We start from the raw sequence: 23,530 nt of genomic DNA on the forward strand, positions 1-23,530 counted from the left end.
CCGCTCACCTTTGATGATCTCAACAAACTGCGCCAGATGCTTGACCAATCCCAATCCTTCTGTAAAATGACACCCGCCCAGCAATGATCAGGTTTCCGCTTCACAACATTTAGATTATTACTTTTTTTAACCCCCTGTGTGTGGTGCAAGTAATTTGCAGCCAGCGACAAGGCATGGTTGTCGCTGGAGCAAATTCACAGCTCCAACCAGCACTCCGCTAACATCTCTCTCATGGTTAGTTAAATCTGCCTTTAGGATGGTGGTTCGGTTGAATTCCTCCCTTTCCTCCTGTTGCACCGTTCTTTCTATAATGATAGTCAAAGAAGACTCATTTTTCTTCTGTTTTACGTGCTGCAGGCCGATCTGAGAAATGTTATTGCTAATTTCCTCTGCATAATAAATTGAAATTTTCCAAGCAGATGAAGATATATAAATGACTTGATTTCTGGATTATGTGAATAACTCATGCTTCGTCCGTTAGTCATTTCTCGTGGGTGAATTTGATTGTAAGTTATTAATATTTTAGGCTTTACTGTTTATTTTTATGTTGTTAGTGTCAAGGTTCTGATGAATGAGAGAGTACTCCAGGATAGACAATAGTTTTAGAATTCATTGGTAATCAATTTTATGTTTTTTATATCTTAAATCTAATTATAAGTGTTAGTTTTAATTCCTAAGTGCAGTGCTGCATTACTATACCTAAATACAGTATGTTACATTTGAACAACTGGATCTTATTACATGTTGCAGCCTTACCATTCTCAAAATGTTTATGGCTTCTGTTTTCTCCTTTTTCCCCCCTCTTTGGCACTAACATAGTGAGCATTCATTTCAATCCCACTTTTTGACATCACTGTCCTTCTGGTACAAATTTTTGATTTGTTTATTTATTTTATTTTTTATTTTATTTTAATTCCATTTATATCCCACCCTTCTCCGAAGACTCAGGGCGGCTTACAAGCTTAGCAGTAGCCTTCATTCTATGTATATGCCTGCTTATTAGGGCTTTCACACACCCCAAGCGGCATTATTACAAAGTCAGCTTAATTGCCCCCAACAATCTGGGTCCTCATTTTACCTACCTCGGAAGGATGGAAGACTGAGTCAACCTTGAGCCTGGTGGGATGCGAACCTGCACTAATTGCAGGCAGCTGGTATTACTTAAGGAGGCATTAGCCCACTGCTCCACCAAGGCTCTTGTTCCTCCCAGCATGTGATCAGTTCTGTATAAACTGTTTCACTCTATGTTTTTTCTTAAATTCTTATTCCCCCACCCCAAGATTCACTCGTTTATACAAATAATTATTTGTTCATATTCAGCACCTCTTATCACCCTGGTATCCTTCGCTATTTACTTCAGCCTTACCTCAATAAATCAAATTTATCATGTTTTTATTCTTTTGCAAGGCAAATACTTGAACAGACTCATGCTTAAACATATTGTAAAGAAGCAAATACTAACCCCAAATGTTGCTTACAAATCTGACTATAAAATCACTGAAAGGGCACGTAAGCGCTACCGTGTAGTAGAGGCCAACTTTTACAATAAACATCAAGCTTTTGTCTACAATACAACACAAAATCTATTGTATGCAACTGCATCATAAAATCCTACTTGTTCAGAATCATGAGGTGAAGTCCATAATTAAGAGATTTAAATAAAAGATTACATAGCAAGGGGTTGGACTAGATGACCTCCAAGGTACCTTCCAACTACTACTTCTTCTTCTTCTTCTTCTTCTTCTTCTTCTTCTTCTTCTTCTTCTTCTTCTTCTTCTTCTTCTTCTTCTTCTTCTTCTTCTTCTTCTTCTTCTTGTTATTATTTATTATAAAATTTTAAAAAATATTTTTAAAAAGACTAATTGCAGCTTAATAGTCTACAACGTGCACACATTTAAACTGAGGAGAGCTAGGCTTTGCCAGCTGACATGCTCTTCTGGTAGAACATTACAAGCTTTTGTTATTGCTGACCAAGATTTCAGATGGCTATACTTTATATTGTGGTTGTTGGTTTGTTCCCCCAGTGGGGGAAGGAAAGCAGTGTTGGGCAATTTGAAAGATGGTTAAAACCATCCATCAAAGTCATTTCCCTATGCTTGTCAAACTTTGCTCTACCGCATATTAAATATAGGAACTGGTGGTTGGTTGGTTTTATTCTGGAAACCAGGAAGGATCCAATTTCCTTAACTTGTCCCATATTAAAACTATGGACAGCACCACTTGGGCAAGCACAAGTTAGGCGAATGTATTTTTGGTCTAGACTAGAGGTTAAGGCGTCAGACTAGAAAGGAGGAGACTATGAGTTCAAGTCCCGCCTTAGCCAGCTGGGTAACTTTAGGCCTATCACTGTCTCTCAGCCGAACTCACCTCACAGTGTTGTTGTTCTGGGGAAAATAGGAGGAGGAATGTGTATTGGTTATGTTCACTAACTTGGAGTTGTTTATAAAAGTAATAAAGATGGAAAGCAAATAAATAAATACATTCAAGGATTGAGGATAACATGTTTAGCCCATAGTTTTTGCGTGTAACAATAGAAATATATCATTAATGATTTACAGCCCACTCTAAATAAACACTTTAAAAAAACTTGCACTGGTAAGAAACCTTTGATATATGCAAATATAAAGTTAACCCATCATCTAAAGCAATTTAACATCAGAGCTGTTTACAGGTAGTTGTTCTTCTGTAGCTGCTTTTCTCCTTTTTTTTTTCGCCTACCAAGGAATTTGTACCCTTGTCCCAGGATTATATCTAATTGTAAAGAAATTAGTCTTTCCTCATTAAATTATAGTCCAGCCTCAAAGAAGAAAAATTAGAGGTAGAGAATGGGACAGGTGGGGAAGATATCCATTACAGAACACTGAGAAATTCCTGGTAGACATTGAATATGCCCCTAGCATTGATGGGCTAAGGCAGAGGTCTTCAAACTCGGCCCTTTTATGACTCATGGACTTCAACTCCCAGAATTTCTCAGCCAGGCATGCTGGCTGAGGAATTCTGGGAGTTGAAGTCCATGAGTCATAAAAGGGCCGAGTTTGAAGACCCCTGGGCTAAGGTTTCAAGATCATTGTTGCCTGCCTGGCGTTAGGTAGCCATCGTCAATATGTATTTCCTCCTACTTTGGCATAATAGCCGATTTATTTACTGAAGTGGGTTTTGGTCCACAAGGAGTGCCTCCCTCACCCACTGGATCAGCAGCCCCCCCAGATATGGCACCCTTTCTCCTGGGCTCCCAGAAAGCTTTGAAAACCCATTTTTGGTCCTAGGCTTGGGTTTAATGTTTGTTACTTGCTCAATGGTCCTTTTTGTTTTGTGGGTTTTGTTCTTACTCCAGACTATCTATTTATTATCTTTAGCTATTTTTACATTTTTTTTAAAAAAAATTGTACACTGCCCAAAATGCACTGGAGTTGGCTGGCCAATAAATTTAAAGAAATAATAATAGTAATATTAATGTTAAGATTGGAAAATAATAGTTCTTTATTAAATTTATGTTTCTCAGCTTCCAGCAGTTCTGGATGCTTTGCATATTGTCTGTTTGAAACCTTCAGTTGGGCGAACCAATGTATCATAGGACAACAGTTTTTGAACCAAGGTACCTCAAATGGGCTAACTTACAGAAGGCATCCAAAATCCAGGAACCATTACTCCCATGGGATTGAAATTTGGAAAAGATTGCTGCCATAGTCACTGGTCATCGCAAACACTGAAGCTTCCCACAAGACAGTGGGGAAAGTGGGAGAAAGTCTAAACTCAACCGTGATTCTTATCTCCCTACTAGTTTCCCACAAGCAAAGTCAGTGGGAAAGCTGACAGGAAGTTGCAACTGCAAGGCCAGCAGGCAGGTAAGTGGTCAGATGTGGGAGGGAATGAGAAGGCAAGCGAGAAGTGGATCAAGGAGAGTGCATGGTGGTGCAGGTCAGCATTATGACCCAGGTGGTCAAGGCAAGGAAGGCCTCTAGAGAGTCCTTTATTGCTCTCAATAAATGTTCTAGCAAACGGCCCTCCACTCCCATGCAGCCATTCTCAGGCCCCTAAACAACAGCCCCTATATTACAAATACAGTCCACAGAGTAGGAGCACGCTCACAGGGCAAAATCCAAGATTCCAAGTCCAAATCCACCAGGCTAAGCAAGGCCACAAGGCAGAGTCCAGGCACAAGACAAATGGCAATCCTCAGGACAAAGACAAGATAGAGGACAAGAGAAAGTTCTAAAGGCAAAGCAAAGCAAAGTAGTCAAAAGTAGTCCACAAGTCAAGGGCAAGGTCTAAGACAAAAGGCAGAAAGCAGTCCTCAAGGATAGGCAAAGCAAAAGATGAAAAGCAGTCTTCAAAGCAAGGCATGGCAAAAGGTACTAATCAAAGCTGGAGGAGTGTAAGTCAATTGTTTCTGGGAAATTCTTAACTACCCATGGCTTCTCCTTAAGTCACTCCACTCCAGGTGTTCCTTGTGAGGAGGGGTGGGGTGACCTTCTGAGTAGCCTTGTAGCCCTTCTCTGAGCTTGCCTACACTCTGCTCTCCATGCCCTTGGATTGAGTGGAGGAGGCAGCTGTTCCTCATTAGAGGAGATCTGCTGCCTATCAGCACCACTGCCTATCAGCAGTCAATCCCAGTGGTGATATTCAAATATTTGAACAACCAGTTCTCTGTGTGAATGCCACTTCTGGAAGTCCATTCTGGGCCTGGGCAACAAAAAATTAGCTACCAGTTCTACTGAACTGGGGTGAACAAGCTGAATCCTACCACTGTATGTAGCTCTCTGTCTGCTCAACCACCTCCCCCAATGCCTGAGGGGCCTAGGACAGCATCATGTATTTTAATTCATTGTTGTTAGTTTCTGGGCTCTTGTTTAATCTTTTTTAATGTTTGTACTCTTGTATTTTTAGATGTTTGCCCTGTTCACCGCCCTGAGTCCTTCGGGAGAAGGGTGGTATACAAATAAAATTATTATTATTATTATTATTATTATTATTATTATTATTATTATTATCATCATCATCATCATCATCATCATCATCATCATCCTTAGCCCCTGGCCTCTCCAAACATGCCAAAGGAGACGTGTCATCCCTTTTGGACAATCCTGGTTCCAAATCCTCCTCCTCCAAACCAGGCTCCAATGGGGCCATGATAGTCAATAAGAGTGTGCGAGTGTGTGACAGAAGGTGTGCGTGCAATATACAGAGCAAGTTGAAGAAGGTGTAGGTCAGGGAGGGTGTATGAGAATGTTGCACAAATCAAGGAGGATGCCAGGGTTGCATGAGTAGCTAGTGCAAGTACAGAAGGTCTGGGAGAGAGTGTGGGCGAGGGAGACTTACCTGAGAAATTTGCACCCTTTCCTGACGGCTTCCCCATTGTCTTCCTGCAAGTTTCCCACAAGCAAAATCAGTGGGAAAGCCAGCAGGAAGTTGCAAATGCAAGGCCAGCAGGCAGGTAAGTTGTTAGTGCTGGGTGGGCAAGGGAATGAAATGGTGCATCAGGTGGTGTGGTGTGGCAAGGGTTGGTGTTGATGTGACGGGGTCCCCAAGAGGTGCAGGGAGGGTCAGGGAGGGTATGTAAGGGAAGGTGCATGAGTGACCCATGAGTGCAGCCCTTGGGGAGAGTGTGTGGGTGGGGAAAACAAGCAACCTGTGACTTTCCCAATTTGTTTCCCCACTGACTTTCTCCCTGCAAACTTCCCACACACAAAATCAATGGGGAAGCTAGCAGAAAGTCAGAAATTGCTCCCACACCCACTGCTTCCACTTCTCCAAAGGTCATTTTATGTATATGTTTAAGTAAATATTTCTGACAAGATGACCCAACAGAGCACAGTTGTTTAGTGTAAAATCTCAGTACTCTGGACGCAGAAATATTTATAAAAGCCAGATTGCAACCAAACCTGTTATTTACATCCCTGTTATGGTTAATAGTGTATGATGACATATTGTGCAATGCTTCCAGGAACCATGGGAAGAATGTACAACTGTTTAGCGAAAAAATATCTATAGTCTGTGTTTGAAACCTCATAAACAAACGCATATTCATGAGGGTCTTATTGCCAAATATAGAGAATTGGAGAGTGAAAGCAGGTTCGGATTTAAATATATTTTTACAGCATTTCAAAAAACACAGGATAGAGCAGGGGTTTCAAACTGCCGGCCCACAGGCCGGACACGTCATCCGGAAGCCGCGCCCATCCCATTGCCGGCAATGGCGAAAAGGCTTTAATACGTTGCACGACATGTCTGGGCTAGAGACATTTGGAAAAAAAAAGTCCCCCCCCCCTCATTAGTCATAATAAACCATGCAATAGGACAAGATCCCAATCTGTGCCTCTAGCTTCAGCTGTGGGATCCAAAGTTAAAAGAAAACGAAGGAAGGAAGTGATGGTCTGTCTGCCAAAATGAAGCAAGATTATGGCATACACTTGAAAGGAGACCAGGAAGCCTGTAATTGGGGAGTTTGTCTGGCAAGAACAAAGAATGTTTATTCACAGGGAATATGATGTATAAAGCTTGTAACAATTCTGTGTGATCAAAAAGCTGATAAAAGTAACAAAACGTAAGTAACTTGCAAGATCAGCTAAAAGTTAGGAATAGAAATGGCCTGGAACAGGGGTCTTCAAACTTGGCCCTTTTATGACTTGTGAACTTCAGCTCCCAGAATTCCTCAGCTAGCGTGCCTGGCTGAGGAATTCTGGGAGTTGAAGTCCACAAGTCATAAAAGGGCCACGTTTGAAGACCCCTAGCCTGGAGCTAATAGTATGTGTATTAGATAACTCCTGAAGCGTTCCTTAGCCAAGGCTTAGGTATAGGGACTGCTAGAAACCAATAGAATAATTGTTAGATTATTATTGAAACGTTTATTATTTTATTTTATTTATTTTATTATATTTATATACCACCCTTTCCCGAAGGACTCAGGGCGGTTTACAGGGTGATTAAAACAAAAAAATACAAAAGTTAAAAACAGTTAAAAAAATTACATCCATCCCTGAACAAATAAAACCTCAATTAAAATTAAAATTAAAATTCTCAGCCTGGGCCAGAGAGCTCGAAGAGCCAGGTCTTCAGGTCCCGGCGGAATGAACGGAGGTTGGGGGCAGTCCTAAGCTCCACTGGCAGCTGGTTACAAAGGGCGGGCGCACCCACTGAGAAGGCCCTATCCCTGGGTGTTGTCCGCCGGCAATCTCTTACCGGCGGTACCCTGAGAAGACCCTCCCTGTGGGAGCGCACTGGACAAAGGGAGCTTGATGCCGGCAGCAGGTGTTCCCTCAGATAACCCGGACCCAAGCCATTTAGGGCTTTATAGGTCATCACCAGCACCTTGAATCTCACCCGGAGGGCAACCGGGAGCCAATGCAGCTCGCGGAGTAGAGGTGTTACATGGGAGTATCGGGAAACCCCCATCACAACTCACGCAGCCGCATTCTGCACCAGCTGAAGCCTCCGAGTGGTCCTCATGGGCAGCCCCATGTAGAGAGCATTGCAGTAGTCTAAACGGGAGGTCACGAGCGCATGAGTGACTGTGCGTAGGGCATCTCGGTCCAGGTAGGGTCTTATATATCCCACCTCATCCTTCCTTCTGCTTTAGAGAAAATGTATAAAGCTTTATTAATTCTGTGGTTCTTGGTTCCTTGGTATTTTGGCCAGGATCCCTTTTCTTGGAGTGCTTCAATAAAAGAAAACAAAACCTGCACCTTTTGTCTGGTGTTCTTCATCAGCCTCAGCACCAAGCTCAGACCCGAATTGGAGACAACAGGAAGGAAGGAAGGAAGGAAGGAAGGAAGGAAGGAAGGAAGGTTCCTTTAGGACTGATTGATTCTGTCCTTTGAAATACAAAATCTTTAAACAAAATACACATCTTGATAAATAAAAAACTGAAGGAAATAACAGCTAGACAACTTTAATATTAAAAAGCTTGAGACAATGTGACATTTTGCTGTGCCATTTTATCGTATTTCATATAAAATACATCAAAGGTCTTGTATTAGGGTTAATATCCTGAAGCAGTTCCTAGCCAATATCTTGTTACTTATTAAACAACGTTTCCTGGGAAATTCATTGTTACACTATTTGTTTTAATTTTGTAATACGAGAAGGCAAGAAAAAGTCAATCTTCCCATTTTCAGCTAGAGGTAGAATAAACGGTAGATATCTGTGTAAAAACAACCTCAGCATTGTTTTTATTTCTCTCCACTTCCTTTTCAACTCTTCTTAAAAATTATAAATGTTATAAAATCTGTATTTCTCTCTACTTCCTTTTTACCCTCTGCCTAAAAATGAAATTAATCTTATAACACTGGTTTTAATAGGGTGATCATCAATCTTATACAAGTAGTGCTACACTAATTTGATTTTAATGCAGATGAGAATCTAATTGATGATCCTGCATACTGCTGCAATCTCTAATCTAATTGCTTGATATTCCATAGTTTTATTATTTGATTTGTATTTTAGTACTATTCTGCTTTATTACTTTATCTCCAACATAAGGAAGAACCTATTTGCATTTCTCTCCTTTCTAACATACCTTTCTATTCTAAAGATTTGAGCAACTGACCAAACATAACCTTGATATAAACTTACTGTTTATTATGCAAATAACAGCCAATCACGATTTGTTTATTAGGACTGTTCTACAGAGGTACATAAAGGAAGTGCCTCTGTAGAAAACAAAAGTGTTGAGGCAGGGTTTGGAGGATTAAGCACAAAATAGCACAAATAAGCGTTTTCTTTATATTACTTTTTATAGCAATCTTTTCTTGTACTTAGGGTGAAACTGAGGAGAAGAACCTTTTCACAAGAGTCAAGAATTCTAGAATCACCACAGTACAGAGGTGATTTCAGTATTATATTTTAAATATTTGTTTTTAGTTAAAAATTAAACACAGGTAATCTAAATTGAGGATTTGAGACCAAGAATCTGTTCTGGATGTGCAGATTTTCTTCATCATGACACAAGGATCAGTTCTTTTGTTTATATTATACCTGTCACATCATGTTTTTGCACAAGGGGTAAGCTTTTATTTTAATTAAATTGTGGTTGAGAAACTTTCCTTGCTATATATTAAGGTGTATTTTAAGCTGTTAAATAAACGTCCTGTGAAGTATATATTTAAAAACCTTAAGGGAACGAGGTAATTTCATAACTTGTGTTTTCTTTTCTTTTTTCTAGCAAAACAGTTACTTGATACAGGAATGCTTGAACAACAATTACACAGAGAAATCTTGTGAAAAGGTTTTTTGTCAGCCTTGGCAGACGTGCATAGAAGGAACTTGTCATTGTAAAATACCTTACCAATGCCCCAGAAATGGCACTTCAGTTTGTTCCACTATGAGAAGGAGCTTCCAAACTTACTGTCAGCTAAAAAGTTATGAATGTCGCCAAAGATTGAGCAAATTTTTGAGCAGAGGCGTGTGTAACCGTGAAGGTAAAAAAAAGACTTTTTTTTCTTTTTCAGCCATCATTAGTGAGAGGAGACAAGCTTTAAGACTGAAGTACAACATCAAAATATTTTTACAGTGATAAATACTTTGAGTAATTCTGTTCAATTTTGGGCCAAATTCTAGTGATTGCTATGTATTTCCCCTTCATATGCCTGGTTTTCTTTCATGAATGGCTCAAACGAGAGTAGGATTGTGAGAAGTGGGCTACTAAAAATAAATTGGAGGGATAGAGACTGTCTACTCCTTGCAATCAGAAGAAAGTTCTACTAAACTCATATTTTTTAAAAAAATATTCAAGTGGCATTTTTTTGGACAAATATATATTTGTAGATATTTACATAACAAGTTGTTTTATTGGAGCATTTGTGCATTACTACTATAGATTAGCCAGTTTATAGCTAATAAAATCGATCTTTGTCTTTTGTAAGGTGCATAAACATAAATATTAATAGACCTTGTTGTGTTTTCTAGCTCACTTTAATGTTCTCTTCAGTCATAAAAATGCAAGCTCGGAAGGAATTATTCAAGTTGAACTGAGCAACTCAGAGAAATCATTCTTATGTGAGAAAGGATTCACCATCCATGAAGCAAACGTGATCTGCAGACATCTTGGTTTTGCTGAGTAAGATTTTCTAATAGAATAAAATATTTTCTGCTAATAACTTTAAATAAAATACTGTTTAGAGAACAGTAGCTCTATTTTACTTCCAATATCTCCCTTTTTTAAAAAGAAATGAAAATATGCTAGAGCAGCTTTCTCCAGTGTGTAGATTTACAAGTATCATTACAAAATCACAATGTATTGATAATATCTATGAATAAAAATTCAATCTGTTCACTTCATGTAGCATCAGCAAACTTTGTGGGCCAAGATCTTCATTCAGTCTTGTGTAATGCAGTGAGGGCAATACTTAAAAGTTGGAATGGTCAGGGGAAAAAATAGATGGGGCCAAAGCAAAAATGTTCAATTAAATTCTCTTGAATGAATAAATATTTTATAGCAATCATATAGCTGCTTCTTTATGGCCAGAAGAACATGAAGTTTTTAAAAAGAGGACAGCACTTATTTTACTTGATATAAAATTATTTTTTCCCTCAAATAATTCACTATGGGTGGATGAGGAAGAGGTGATTTTCTATTTCTGATTATAGAATAAACTATTAACCAAAAAATAAAATCCAGAAGAAGATACCTCACTGTTGAATTACAGAGTGCTTGGTGCACTATGAACTTGATTATTTGTTGTCAAACATTCCATTACCCAGAATGCTGAAACATGAGCATTTGAATACGTTTGATTTGATTTGATTTGATTTTTTGCTGAATTGTACAGAGGAGCTGATGGCAAAGAATATGTTGAGCCAGATGAAGACCAGAATTCACATGAATGCCTTAAAGCAACTTGCAGAGGGACAGAGACAAGTCTAGCTGAGTGTGGTTTAAAGAAATTGCGTTCGACCACTTCGAAGTTGGCTAAGGTGATATGCCATACAGAAAAAAGAGGTTGGTAAAATGTATATTATAAATAACTAGCCAATTCTGATATTATAATTAGAAGTTACAGTAGAAACAAAAGAAATATGCAAAAAATATAATGCAAAATGCTGATTGTCAGTGTTCCAGCCAGGCATATCTACTTTCAGTCTGTTGCCTTGATTTTGTTATTCTCCTGACAAGAGACAATCAGCATTCTGTAGCTACTCCAATGATCTGGCCTTAGTAGGGTTTTTTGTGAATGGATGTGACTGAATCCTAATTGATTCAATTAGAAGAGGGCATTAAGGTCATTGAGTTCAATCCTCTTTTCTGTCCTAGAAGCCAAAATGAATACCCTGAAAGATATCTCTCTAGTGTTCACTTAAATTCATATGAATGAAGAGAAGTTACTATCTCCTTCATTCATTCATCAATGATTCCATTGTCCAGCTGCTCTTGCTATCAGAATTTTCTCCCCTAAAATTCAACTGATGCTTTCCAGAGCCATTACTACAGGTTGTCCTTGACTTATGACCACATTTGAGCCCAAAATTTCTCTTGCTAAATGAGACATTTGTTAAGAGTTTTGCCTCATTTTCTTGCCATAGTTGTTAAGTGAATCACTGAAGTTCTTAAGTTAGTAATATGGTTGTTAAGTGAATCTGGATTCCCCATTGACAAGGGACAAGGCTTGTCGGAAGATTGCAAAAGATGATCACATGACCCCAGGACAATCGTCATAAAAATGAGTCAGTTGCCAAGTGTCTGAATTTTGATCACATAACCATGGAGATGCTGCAACAGTCATATGTCATGTTTTTCAGTACAGTTGTAACTGAAAAATGGTCATAAGTCACTTTTTTCAGTGCCATTGTAACTTTGAACGGTCATTAAATGAACTGTTGTAAGTTGAGGACTACTGGTAACTGAGGATAATGGGAGCTATCTATATTCCAGCAGATTTGAAAGGCAACATGTTGGAGTAATCCGATTTAGCTATTTTATTTTCCACACCATCATTAACAAACTATTGCTTTTTTATTCAACTTGTCAGACTGTAGGCCCAGAGAATTCCGCTGTGTCAATGGGAAATGTATCTATTCAGCTAAAACATGTGATGGACTGAATGACTGTGGTGATTTAAGTGATGAATTATGTTGCAAAGGTATGTTCCTTTTGTACATTTATCTGTTCTATATAAACATATGTATTCATAGTATAGCACTTGGTATAACTTTTAAGGAGCCCTTACTTATTATATACTCAATTATTATTTTTTTCCAATAGCCTGCAAAAAGAAACATTTCCATTGTAACTCAGATGTGTGTATTCCAAGCAGCTTTGTATGTAATAATGAATTGGACTGCCTAACAGGAGAAGATGAACTCAATTGTAAGCATTGCTTTCTAAAATTATCTATGGCTAGGTTAAAACAGTATTTTCCCCCATGAATATAAGCATTTTAATAAATTTCAGATATCACGTTAGAATCAGCTATTATTGCTATTTAAAATTAGCATACAATAGAGGTTTTTGTACAGCTGGCTGGATTCCAGTTGGGTGAATATGATAAGCACACCCTCTGGTAATGATCTGATAATCTGATTTACAACAGGGATGTCAATCTAGATTGGTTGAAGAGTTGAATGAGATCAAGGGGCAATGCTTTCGCTTTGAAGCCTTCTTGGATTTATGCATTTCCTAAAAAGAAGGGCAAGGGAAACACCTGGTTTCTCACGTGTTCCATCTAACCCCCATTTCCCTCACTGGAAATGAAGAGTGAATCAAGTGAAATGGCTGGAGCTAGTTGATTTTCAAAACTTTGTATGATCAGGAATGTGAGAACTGCTGAACTGATTTCAAAAAATTCCTCTCCACAATGGGAAAGACTTATATCACAAACTGGCAGGAACCACCTTACAGTTTCCCAACTGACAATGACAAACAAAGTACATTTTGTCACTGATAAGGCAGGATTATTGTTGGATTCTTGGCATTGTTTGAGTTTGGTTGTTTTTTCTGTAGATGTTTCATTACCTGTTCTGTAAAATGTCAGCAGGGAAAAAAAAACAATCTCAAAAACAATGTATGTATATTCTCTACTAGGGAACGTAGGATGTAGAGGTAGTCCTTGACTTACAACAGTTCATTTAGTGACCATTCAAAGATACAATCGCACTGAAAAAAGTGACTTATGACCATTTTCACACTTACGACCATTGCAGCATCCCCAGGGTCACATGATCAAAAATTCAGATGCTTTGCAGCTGACTCATATCTATGATGGCTGCAATGTCCCAGGGTCATGTGACCACCTTTTGTAACTTTCTGACAAGGAAAGTCAATGGGAGAGCCAGATTCACTTGACAACTGTGTTACTAACTTAACAGCTGCAGTGATCCACTTAACAACTGTCGCAAGAAAAGTTGTAAAATTGGGCAAAACTCACTTAACAAATGTCACACTTAGCTACAGAATTTTGGGGCTCAGTTGTGGTCGTAAGTCAAGGGCTACCTGTATATTGTATTTCTGGAAGAATGCTATCACAGTGGGCATCCATTAGTTTTCTCCTTGTCCCCCCAAATAGGTCCCAAAGGAAGGACAAGGCACAGGTAAAAGTCAGTGGAGTATCCACTAATGAAGTGAGTGGATCAGATAAACCTCATAGATTCCAAATCTCTGATTTATGCAAGCATCTTCTTGTTCTTGGTATCTTACATCCAAAGAGCTTAACTTCTCAAGGGCAATGGTGGCTGAAAGTATGCAGAACTGATCAAGAAAACCTAACAAAGATTTCTTTGTTTAGAGAAAATCTAATTACAGAAGGCTGGTATATTATTCATTTTAATATGACTCACACAGGATTTTACTTGGAATGAATACAATCACTTTCTTTTTTTTAAAAAAAAACTGAGTTTTGTGGGCCTAATTATTGCAAGTGGGTTGAAACAAACTGGTTCACTTCACATCATAGTTTGCATATGTGATTTTGTATAAAATTTGCACTTTTAAAATTTTAAATCATTTTTTTGTATTCATGTATATTTTTAATAGGTAATAAAACTGGAGGAAGTAAAAAAGGTAAAATTCTTTGTATGTTTTTTCTCTATTTATTGTAGTGATAAATGGGATTGTCTCTTATATCCCAGCTCTTTCCTGGAAACCACTTAATAGGGGTGGAAGTTGTCTGATTTTTTGTCTGGGGTAATAATTCCACTGAATAATTTTAATAAGCTCTGTCTGTGTCCTTGGAAATCTCAATTTGAAAGGGAGCTGTGAATATGTTTAAAAAGTCATAAAATAAACTTCATATGCAATAATTAGAAAAATAAGATTTTAAACAAGGACTTTTATATATGGGCTGCAATTGTCTGGATGACAATTAATAGCAGTCAATGAATTTATTTTTTTAGCATCTATGAATATAATAACACCGTGGAGATTTTCGCATTAGGTTTCAAGGTTTATATTCTTTTTGTACTATAAAAATAAGTCCATGAATTTTGTTCTATACAGTTCATCTTTTATTAATGTCATACTGAATATTAATTGTATAATAATTTTCTTTGTCTACCTTTCAAGATCTTATTTTTGACACTACACTTTGGTGTTAAATAAGATTTAAAAGGCAAATAATAAGAATTTCAGCTAAATGTTAATTGTCCCAAAGGCACTTTTTCAAGAGGCAACTGGACTTTCTTGTTTTTCTTTGAAGATGTTTCACTTTTCATCCAAGAAGCTTCTTCAGCTCTGACTGGATGGTGGAGAATGGAAGTATTTATACTCCTTGCAGACAGCTGGTCATTTGCATTCTTTTACAGCAGGGGTGTCAAACTGCTGACCCATGAGCCGGTTGAATCATACAGAGGCCGTGCCCACCCCAGCTCTGGCAATGCAAAAAAACTCAAGATACACACGACACATCACGTGATGTGGCAAGTTTGACACCCGTGTTTTAGAGAGTTGTTGAGGCCACTTAGAGATTTATCTGTTTTCCTTCTTGGATGAGAAGCAAAACATCTTCAAAGAAAAACAAGAAAGTCCAGTTGCCTCTTGAAAAAGCTCCTTTCAGACAACCATGACCTGGATGATTGAGAATCTCCATAGCCATCTAAATGTTAACTGTTATTTTATTTCAGTAGAAACAGAAGGAAGAAGAACAAGCAACAAAGGTAAATTTGACATCCCTGCTCTACTGCAATCCTACCAACAATCTGCAGCATATGATACTCTGTTGTAGTCATAGTCCACTAATTTACTTTTATATTTTTTTAAAAACAGATATTATGTGCATGTGGAGACCAATTCTAATTATTAAACAACAAAAAGCTCTTAAAAGCCACATAGATGGGACAGTCTAATGTTAACAAGTAATTGTTCAATTAAAGTAATTTATATATATTCTCTACTGGGAAAATTTCTTTTACAATACTTTCAAATTAATTTTCTTGCAGAAGAATCAAATCAAGTTATACAGTCCATGGATGAAGGTAAATGTGTAGATAAATTAGCATAAAACCTGATATTTTAAAAACAATCTTCTTTATTTTCATATTTTTAAATTCTGAGGATGTGACAATGTCCCAGTAGGGTTGGATACAGCAGTTGAATGTAAAGCAATTTACTAAACTGAAATATCATCCATTTTTAAAGTAGCTCTGAACAGAACTCTAATTTTACAGTTATTAGAATTTTACTATATTGATTTTCAGTGGACATCTGGGATAACTCTCTAAAATTAAGACAATTGTAGAAGTAGTTAAGATTAAATCTTTAATAATAAAGGCTTTAAAAAACCTTAGTGTATGAGTATTATGACACTGTTTATGTTTTATTAAAGAAAGAAAAAGGACAAAGACTTTATTTCCTGTACTATCCTGTGGCATTACAAATCACACAGTTACTCGTCGGAAGAGAATCATAGGTGGTTTTACTGCAAAACCGGTAAATGCAAAGGATGGCAATTGGTTAAACTATAACATTGATTAAAAAAAACACATAAATAGCGTACTAATTGGGTGCAATACAGGTAGTCCTGAACTACAACTGTTCATTTACAGTAGCCAACATTTGAAATTACAACAGTGATGAAAAAAAGTGATTAATGACTCTTTTTCACATTTACTATTCTTGCAGCATCCTCACGGTTATGTGATCAAAATTTGGATGTTGGCAACTGACATGTTTTATGATGGTTGCAGTATCCTGGAGTCATGTGATCACATTTTGCAACCTTCTTAAAAGCAAAGTCAATGGGGAAGCCAGATTCGCTTAACAATCATTGTACTAACTTAACAACTGCAGCAAAACACTTAACAACTGTGGCAAGAAAAGTCGTAAAAGGGGGCAAAATTCACTCACTGTCTTGCTTAGCAAGGGAAATTTTGGGCTCAGTTGTGGTCATAAAAGTGCCTCAGAAGTCCACAAGTCATTGAGTGCTTTTGTAGCGCCTCAGAAGTGAATAAAGGGTAAAATCTGGAGAATATAATGAGAAGTTAATTTTTGTGTTATGGTTTCAATCTTTTATGTCCCTGCTTTCTTATTTCTCCCTTCTCTCTTTCTCTAGTCTAGCTGTAAGATAGAGAGCCAGAATGGGCAGCACAAGTAAAATTAATGTTCTGTAATATTTGGAAAATTGCTATTCATTCTACACATTTTGCTGATTCTGTAGATTAAATAAATCCACTAACGGATAAAAGAAGAGCTTGCTGGGTATATATGTAAATTTTTATCAAAAGCTGTTCTGGTTTTTAAAAGTGCAATATCTGTAACAATCCAGATAGTTACTGTACATTGTTTTTCTTCAGTCTCTTTCCCCTTTTTTAATAGCATGAATTTCCCTGGCAAGTGGCCATTAGAGGCGAAGGGCAAATAACGAACTGTGGTGGGGTATACATTGGAGGCTGCTGGATTTTGACCGCTGCACACTGTGTTCGGTAGGAGACCTTTGGTATTGTTATAATTCCTTAAAGTTTTAAATCAGACGTGTCAAACACAAGGCCCGGGGGCCGGATGCGGCCCGCAAAGTGGTTTCATGTGGCCCGTGAAGCCATCCTGGAAACAGTGAGGGAATGGCCCCCACTGCCTTGGCCCTGGCCCAGAGACCCTCCTTCTGCCAGAGACCCTCAGATCTGTCCCACTCCTGCCCAGGCCCCCATAGGCACCCTTGATGCGAACGATGTAGAGCTGGCCACGCCCACCCAGTAGGCCACGCCCACCCTGGCCATATCCACCAGGCCCCTTGAGGGCAACTGCAATGCTGATGCGGCCCTCAATGAAATTGAGTTTGACACCCCTGTTCTAAATTAAGCTGATTGGGACTTTCTTGTAACGACAACTAAAGAAAAACAGAACTTCAGATAAAATCTTATATTATGACCATAACAGCCCAACTATTTTTAGTTATAAAAGTTTTCTTAATAAATCTATTCAAAGTTATTTACTTAGTTCTGGAAATATAATAAGAGAGTATCACATTCTGCTTGTAATATGTATTTGTGAGGAAGATCTACCTCCAAAGTCTTCTTTTGGATAATATAGAGTGGTGGTTCAATGTGGAACAGAGGTAAGAAAGCCATCTCAAAGTTCAGTATACAGTGCTTGTGGGATTAGACAAATAGAGACATCAACATAGGTGCTTGTGTTTAAAGCATCTGCTGGCTGAGGAATTCTGGGAGTTGAAGTCCACAAGTCATAAAAGTGCTTTGGTAGTACCTCAGAAGTCCACAAGTCATTGAGTATTTTGGTAGTGTCTCAGGAGTGACTAAATACAGACTTTTTAATGAATGTATTTGTAATATGTATTTGTGAGGAAGATCTACCTCCAAAGTCTTCTTTTGGATAATATAGAGTGGTGGTTCAATGTGGGACAGAGGTAAGAAAGCCATCTCAAAGTTCAGTATACAGTGCTTGTGGGATTAGACAAATAGAGACATCAACATAGGTGCTTGTGTTTAAAGCATCTGCTGGCTGAGGAATTCTGGGAGTTGAAGTCCACAAGTCATAAAAGTGCTTTGGTAGTGCCTCAGAAGTCCACAAGTCATTGAGTATTTTGGTAGTGTCTCAGGAGTGACTAAATACAGACTTTTTAATGAATGTTAGAAATACAGTATCTATATCTATGAAACTGAAAGAGTTAAGAGTATTCACACCATTAAGTTGACTCCTTTGCTTTGTTCAGGAATCCAAATTAATTACTAACAGAAGGCCATGTAGCTTCCACTTGAATACATTCAGCAAAGGGAGCTCACCACAACTTTGGCTAATTGAATCTACCATCAAATTATTCCTATTGTGGGGGATTTTCTCTAATCTTTATTAAGAATCTGCCTTCCTATCAATTGGGTAAATGTGTCTCTAAAAGTGGAAAATTATATAAAACATTTTGGTTCTTAATCAACTCAAAATCTAATTGGAGCCAAATTTACTTTTCTATTAAATATTTTAATCAATATTTCTCTTCCTCTCTTTTTTTTCCTTTTTGCTAGGAGGAGCCGTCTCCATATTTATAAGATTTGGACTGGGATAGTAGACTCAATGAAGTACAGTACAAGGGTAGACACATTTTCTTTAAAGGACATGATAATACATGAGCACTATAATGCCAAAACATATCAGAATGATATTGCCTTGCTGGAGATGAAAACGAAAAATGAGGGGACTCCATGTTCTCCACGTCATACTGTGCCAATATGTATTCCCTGGTCACAATATATGTTCGGAAGTGGTCATCAGTGTAAAGTTTCTGGCTGGGGACTTGATGAAGGTAATGCTTACTATTTGGTGAGGTTATAAAAATGTTTTCTTCAGAGCGAATATACACACACTCTAGCACCTATTTAAGCTCCAGTGACTGTCTGGGTTCCATTTGATGAAGGAAAGCAAAGAAGGTCCCTTTTATTTATAATGTTGTAATTGTTGATTGGGAATCATCCAGTTTGATATAAGATGGGTGGCTAGATAAATGTTCTAAATAAAACATTTGATGAAGGAAAGGAGGTCCCTTTTATTTATAATGTTGTAATTGATGATTGGGAATCATCCAGTTTGATATAAGATGGGTGGCTAGATAAATGTTTTAAATAAATAAAATTTACTAGGTACAGGTAGTCCTCACTTAACATCTGGCCACTGTTTGAAGTTATGACAGACACCCCCTCCCCCAAAAACTACGTATGACCACATTTTGAAGTTATGGCTGCTGCAGTGTCCCATGGTCCTTTGCCTTTACAACCTGCAGCATGGATGCTGTAGCAGCTACTCAGCCTCTCTCCCCCCATCTCACCCTGGCGGGTCCCTCCAGCCTTGGGCCTGTCTATGCCCCATTTATTTTCTGAAGATCTTTGGACCTCATGTTGGGGAAGGAGGGCAGGCCACTTGTCCCTGGGATGTTTGGCTGCCTCCCAGGAGACTTCCAATTTCAGCATTCCCATAATTCTTTACAGGCATGTCAAAATGGCACCCATTTCCCAGAGACTGCCATGTGGCCCAGGAACAGACAATACTATTCTGCTTTCCTAATGCAGTCTGCACAGAGCTGAGGAAAGAGCCAGAGCTCTGGAGATCTTCAAACTATAAATGTGCAATGGATGACAGGGGTTTGGGGAGGAGGTCAAAGGCCTGCAGCAACCTGGTGAAGAGGAGGAATAACTGCAAGGACCTGGTGTGGGGGAAAGCAGATCCAAGAGCTGTGGGGACCCTGAGAAGTGGAGAGTGGAACATTGGGTATCTCAAGAGATATGGTAGACCTCGACTTACACCTGAAGCATCCCATACTCCATTTAATGGCCCACATGGTCTTTTAACGACTGCATTAGGGAGAGCAGAGGGTCACTAAGACTGTCTCTCTTAACGGCCAATACCACAAGGAAAAAAATGTGCAAAAATGCAGTATTCTTAAATAGGATGAAAAAATGCACTATTATATATTTTTGAAAAAAGACATACATTATTTTTTTTTAAAAAATGTAATTATTATTTGCCACAAAAAGAATTGGCTCAATTGAGTCAATTTGAATTTGGAAATCATTTTATAATTAAGATTTGCTACTGATTCATCTGACTCTTCTCTCATTTCTTCTTTAGAATTCACAAGACAATATATTCTTAAGTGGGGTTATGTTACTCTAATGGATAACTGTTCAGAAATCTACAAGAATCGGTATTTCAAAGGAATGGAATGTGCCGGTGAGCATGAAATATATCATTCTTGCCTCTATTCTGACACCAATACCTGAGCTTGTAGATAGAAATGGACCATCAAATGTTGGGCTCAGTGAAAATTTCAATATTAAATATATCATCCCAATCTAGAATGCATTCCTTTCCAGCCATCACAAACCAATTATGGATAGGTAGTTAAAACGTATGTCTTGTTTTGAGAAAGTATTGCATTGGAAACATCTATTCAGCTCTGGGCACACAAGTTTATTATGTGCACTTTGGGTTTTCTTCCTGATTGACATTGTTTTAATTCAGTATTAAAAGCCAGTATAGAATAAAGGTTCACATATTGAACTAGGGATTTGGGAGATGTGAGTTCAAGTTTACCTCAGTCATAGAAGCTTAATGCTGACATTGAATCAATTACTATCACTTCAATCACAATATCTCAATACCTCACAGGATGGTTGGTTGTGGTAAAAATGGGACAAGGAATCCTGTGTATATTCCTTGAACTCCTGGAGGAAAGACAAGATGTAAATCTCAAAAACTAATAAAATAAAGTAAAATAAAATAATATTATGAGTGATAACAATAGTTTAACTGCATGAATTACAAACACTTTAGATTAAAAGTCATAGCATAGAAGTAATATATTGCATATGCGTAGTAATATGTTTTCAGTGAATGACCAGAAAATATCATGTGAACTTCTGCTTTAAAATATAAAGTGAAGAACGTTCATAGGCAACTCTTTTTGTTTTTCTTATTTCAGGTACTGATGATGGTTCTGTAGACGCCTGTAAAGGTGATTCAGGAGGACCTTTGGTTTGTTTTGACCATAACAATGTGGGATATGTCTGGGGTGTTGTGAGCTGGGGTGAAAACTGTGGTGAAAAGGGACATCCTGGAGTTTATACAAAAGTGGCACTCTATTTTGATTGGATTGCTCAACATACTGGAATATCTCTCATTTCCAAATATAATTTGTGATTGTTAGAATGCAGATATTTCCCCCTTTTACCTGCATTAATGAAGCAAAGATCAATTAGAAAATTGGTGTTCAACATATATTAAATTCTGTTCAACATATATTAAGTATTTGAAGGTCAACTGATTTAATTGAGCAACAATAGTTTCTATACAATTTGAAATTTTGTTTTGTTTTATTGTTTGTGCCTTTGAGTCAGTCTTCTCCTGGCAGCTGTCTAATCCCTGCAATTTTGATAAGTTTTCAGAAATGGTTTGCCTTTGCCTCCTTCCTAGGGGCTGAAGCAGAGTTGAGTGGTCCCAGGTCAGCCAGATGGTTTCGTGTCTAAGGCAGTTTTGAGCCTGATGCTTTAACCACTATACTAAATTGGAAATGGTAGAATTATTTGAAACGTCTTCCTAAGTAGATATATATAAAAGTATATTTTTACCCTGTGAAAATCTCTAGTACTTAAAAGCTTACTTCAATATGGATTATGCCTAGAGGAAGAGCTCTAGTGACTTATAAAATTTTACATTTATGGCTTTAAAACCTTGCTGCTTTTTAGAAACATCTGCTCTATTTTGATGTATTCACTTTGTATATTCAAATAAAAAATGATGCATGCAACAAGCAATAAGTTTCTCATTAGTTTTGCATTAAGATCCACTAACTATGCATGGGAGTAATATAATAAAATTGCAACTATAAAGATACATCCTAGAATATAAACATAGAATGTAAACATATTGTTATATAAACAATACAAACATAAATATAAACTACTATATACTGTTCTCCAAACCATTTAAATCCAGGATGTGATGAAGGTGAAACATATCAAACTGCACAGATTTCTTACAAAAATGCATTGCACATTATAGACAGCTTTTTACATTTTAGAAACATCATAATTTGGTAGTATTTGCTGAAAAAGATTAAGAACCTTGGACATGCAGCTTCAGGTGAAAGCAGCTTATTTACTCTTAAGACAGTAAGGACAATGTTTCCCTCTTCTCTTTCTTATTTAAAATGGCAGAGAACCCAAAGTGATTTATATACATTTCTAGGGCAGCCCAATGTAATTGAACCACAAAACAAAAAGGAGCTTGACAGGATTAGGATGTTTTTTCTTTGAAAGGTGGAAGTGCTAATAACTACAAGGTTAATAGATATACAATGCTGGAGGCATTGTTGTGGTCAGCAAAAGATTAAGGCAACTTCAGAAGAGATAAAAATCAGGAAACAGCATTAGTTTAAGAAAACTTTGTAGGGGAAGGGAAGGGAAGATGCTCAGGTATCCACTGAGGTGAGGAATCTGACAGCTGTCCAAAAGCACTATAGGCATAAGGTGGAGATGAGTGAGTCACTGCTGAAGAGAATGGAATTGGCAATCTGCAACTAAGACATGATATCGAGGGAAGTGTGTTCTTTCCCAGGTGCAAAAATGTAGGATGTGAAAAAGAGATTGAGCTCACTAATCAAACCTAAAATGTAATAATGCAGATAATTCACCATCCAATGAATTTACTCAATATGCTCCTTAATTGAATTATGTGTACATGAAGAAAGGTATACAGTGGGATAGCTAAGGCTCTGTCTTCAGCCCAGTTCTATTTCTGGCTGCACTAATGGAAGTATATAGAAAGTTATTGTTTCTCGATGTGCTGGTCAAACTACACTTAGAATATCATGTCTGGTTTTGTTCTACACAAGGATGCTGAGAAAATGGGAAGAGTGTAAAGAAGAGCAATAATGATGGTTAGGGCATGGAGGATGAATTCTATTGAAAAATAGTAAAAGAACCTAAAGAGAAAGCTAAAGCGAAACATGACACCGTCTTTCATTAGTAATAGTCATCAGGAAGAGGGCATGAATTTATTAATAGTGCCTAAAGTTAGGACAAGAACGATGTTGAAACTGTAAAAAATGGGATGCAGATTCAAAATGAGACATTTCCTGAGAACTATTAAGCAGTGAAACTTTTGGAGTTGTTAGTGCTCCATCACTGGAGATTTCCCCTCACACTTCAACACATCTGATGCAATTTGTTGGTTGGAAAAGATGCTACAGACTAACGTGTTGCCCTCAAATGGAGGAGCGGTATGCACAAAGTTTCACTGAACAGAACAGAACAGAATAACAGAGTTGGAAGGGACCTTAGAGGTCTTCTAGTCCAACCCCATACTCAGGCAGGAAACCCTACACTATTTCAGGCAAGTGGTTGTCCAATCTCTTGTTAAAAACTTCCAGTGTTGGAGCATTCACAACTACTGGAGGCAGGTTGTTCCACTGATTGTTTTAACTGTCGGGGAATTTCTCCTTCGTTCTAGGTTGCTTCTCTCCTTGATTAATTTCCATCCGTTGCTTCCATTGAATCCATTGGGGCCCGACAGTTTCTTCCCGCAAGGGATCACCTGCGAGGCTTCGTACTCTTTGAGATTATCATAATATAATAAACTGTCCCTTCAAGTCAGGTTTTGAGTGTA

General features: G+C 37.9%; 1 protein-coding gene across 2 annotated transcripts; it reads left to right on the forward strand.

The window, feature by feature from the left end:
* Positions 1-8,678: 8,678 nt before the first annotated feature.
* CFI (complement factor I) lies at positions 8,679-21,671 on the forward strand. 2 transcript variants are annotated; one of them, XM_083366982.1, is made up of 14 exons: positions 8,679-9,000; positions 9,161-9,416; positions 9,904-10,054; positions 10,767-10,936; positions 11,964-12,074; positions 12,197-12,301; positions 13,964-13,990; positions 15,049-15,081; positions 15,364-15,399; positions 15,750-15,853; positions 16,739-16,845; positions 18,397-18,674; positions 19,994-20,095; positions 20,847-21,671. In XM_083366982.1, the coding sequence occupies exons 1-14, from the start codon at positions 8,938-8,940 to the stop codon at positions 21,062-21,064; spliced, it is 1,761 nt and encodes a 586-aa protein (XP_083223108.1). In that variant the 5' UTR covers positions 8,679-8,937; the 3' UTR covers positions 21,065-21,671. The 2 variants fall into 2 exon arrangements, with proteins under 2 accessions (XP_083223108.1, XP_083223109.1); XM_083366983.1 differs by having other exon boundaries at positions 15,052-15,081.
* Positions 21,672-23,530: the final 1,859 nt, after the last annotated feature.

This window comes from Vipera ursinii (assembly GCF_947247035.1).
Source record: "Vipera ursinii genome assembly, chromosome: 7".
In the NCBI taxonomy this organism is placed as follows: Eukaryota; Metazoa; Chordata; class Lepidosauria; order Squamata; family Viperidae; genus Vipera; species Vipera ursinii.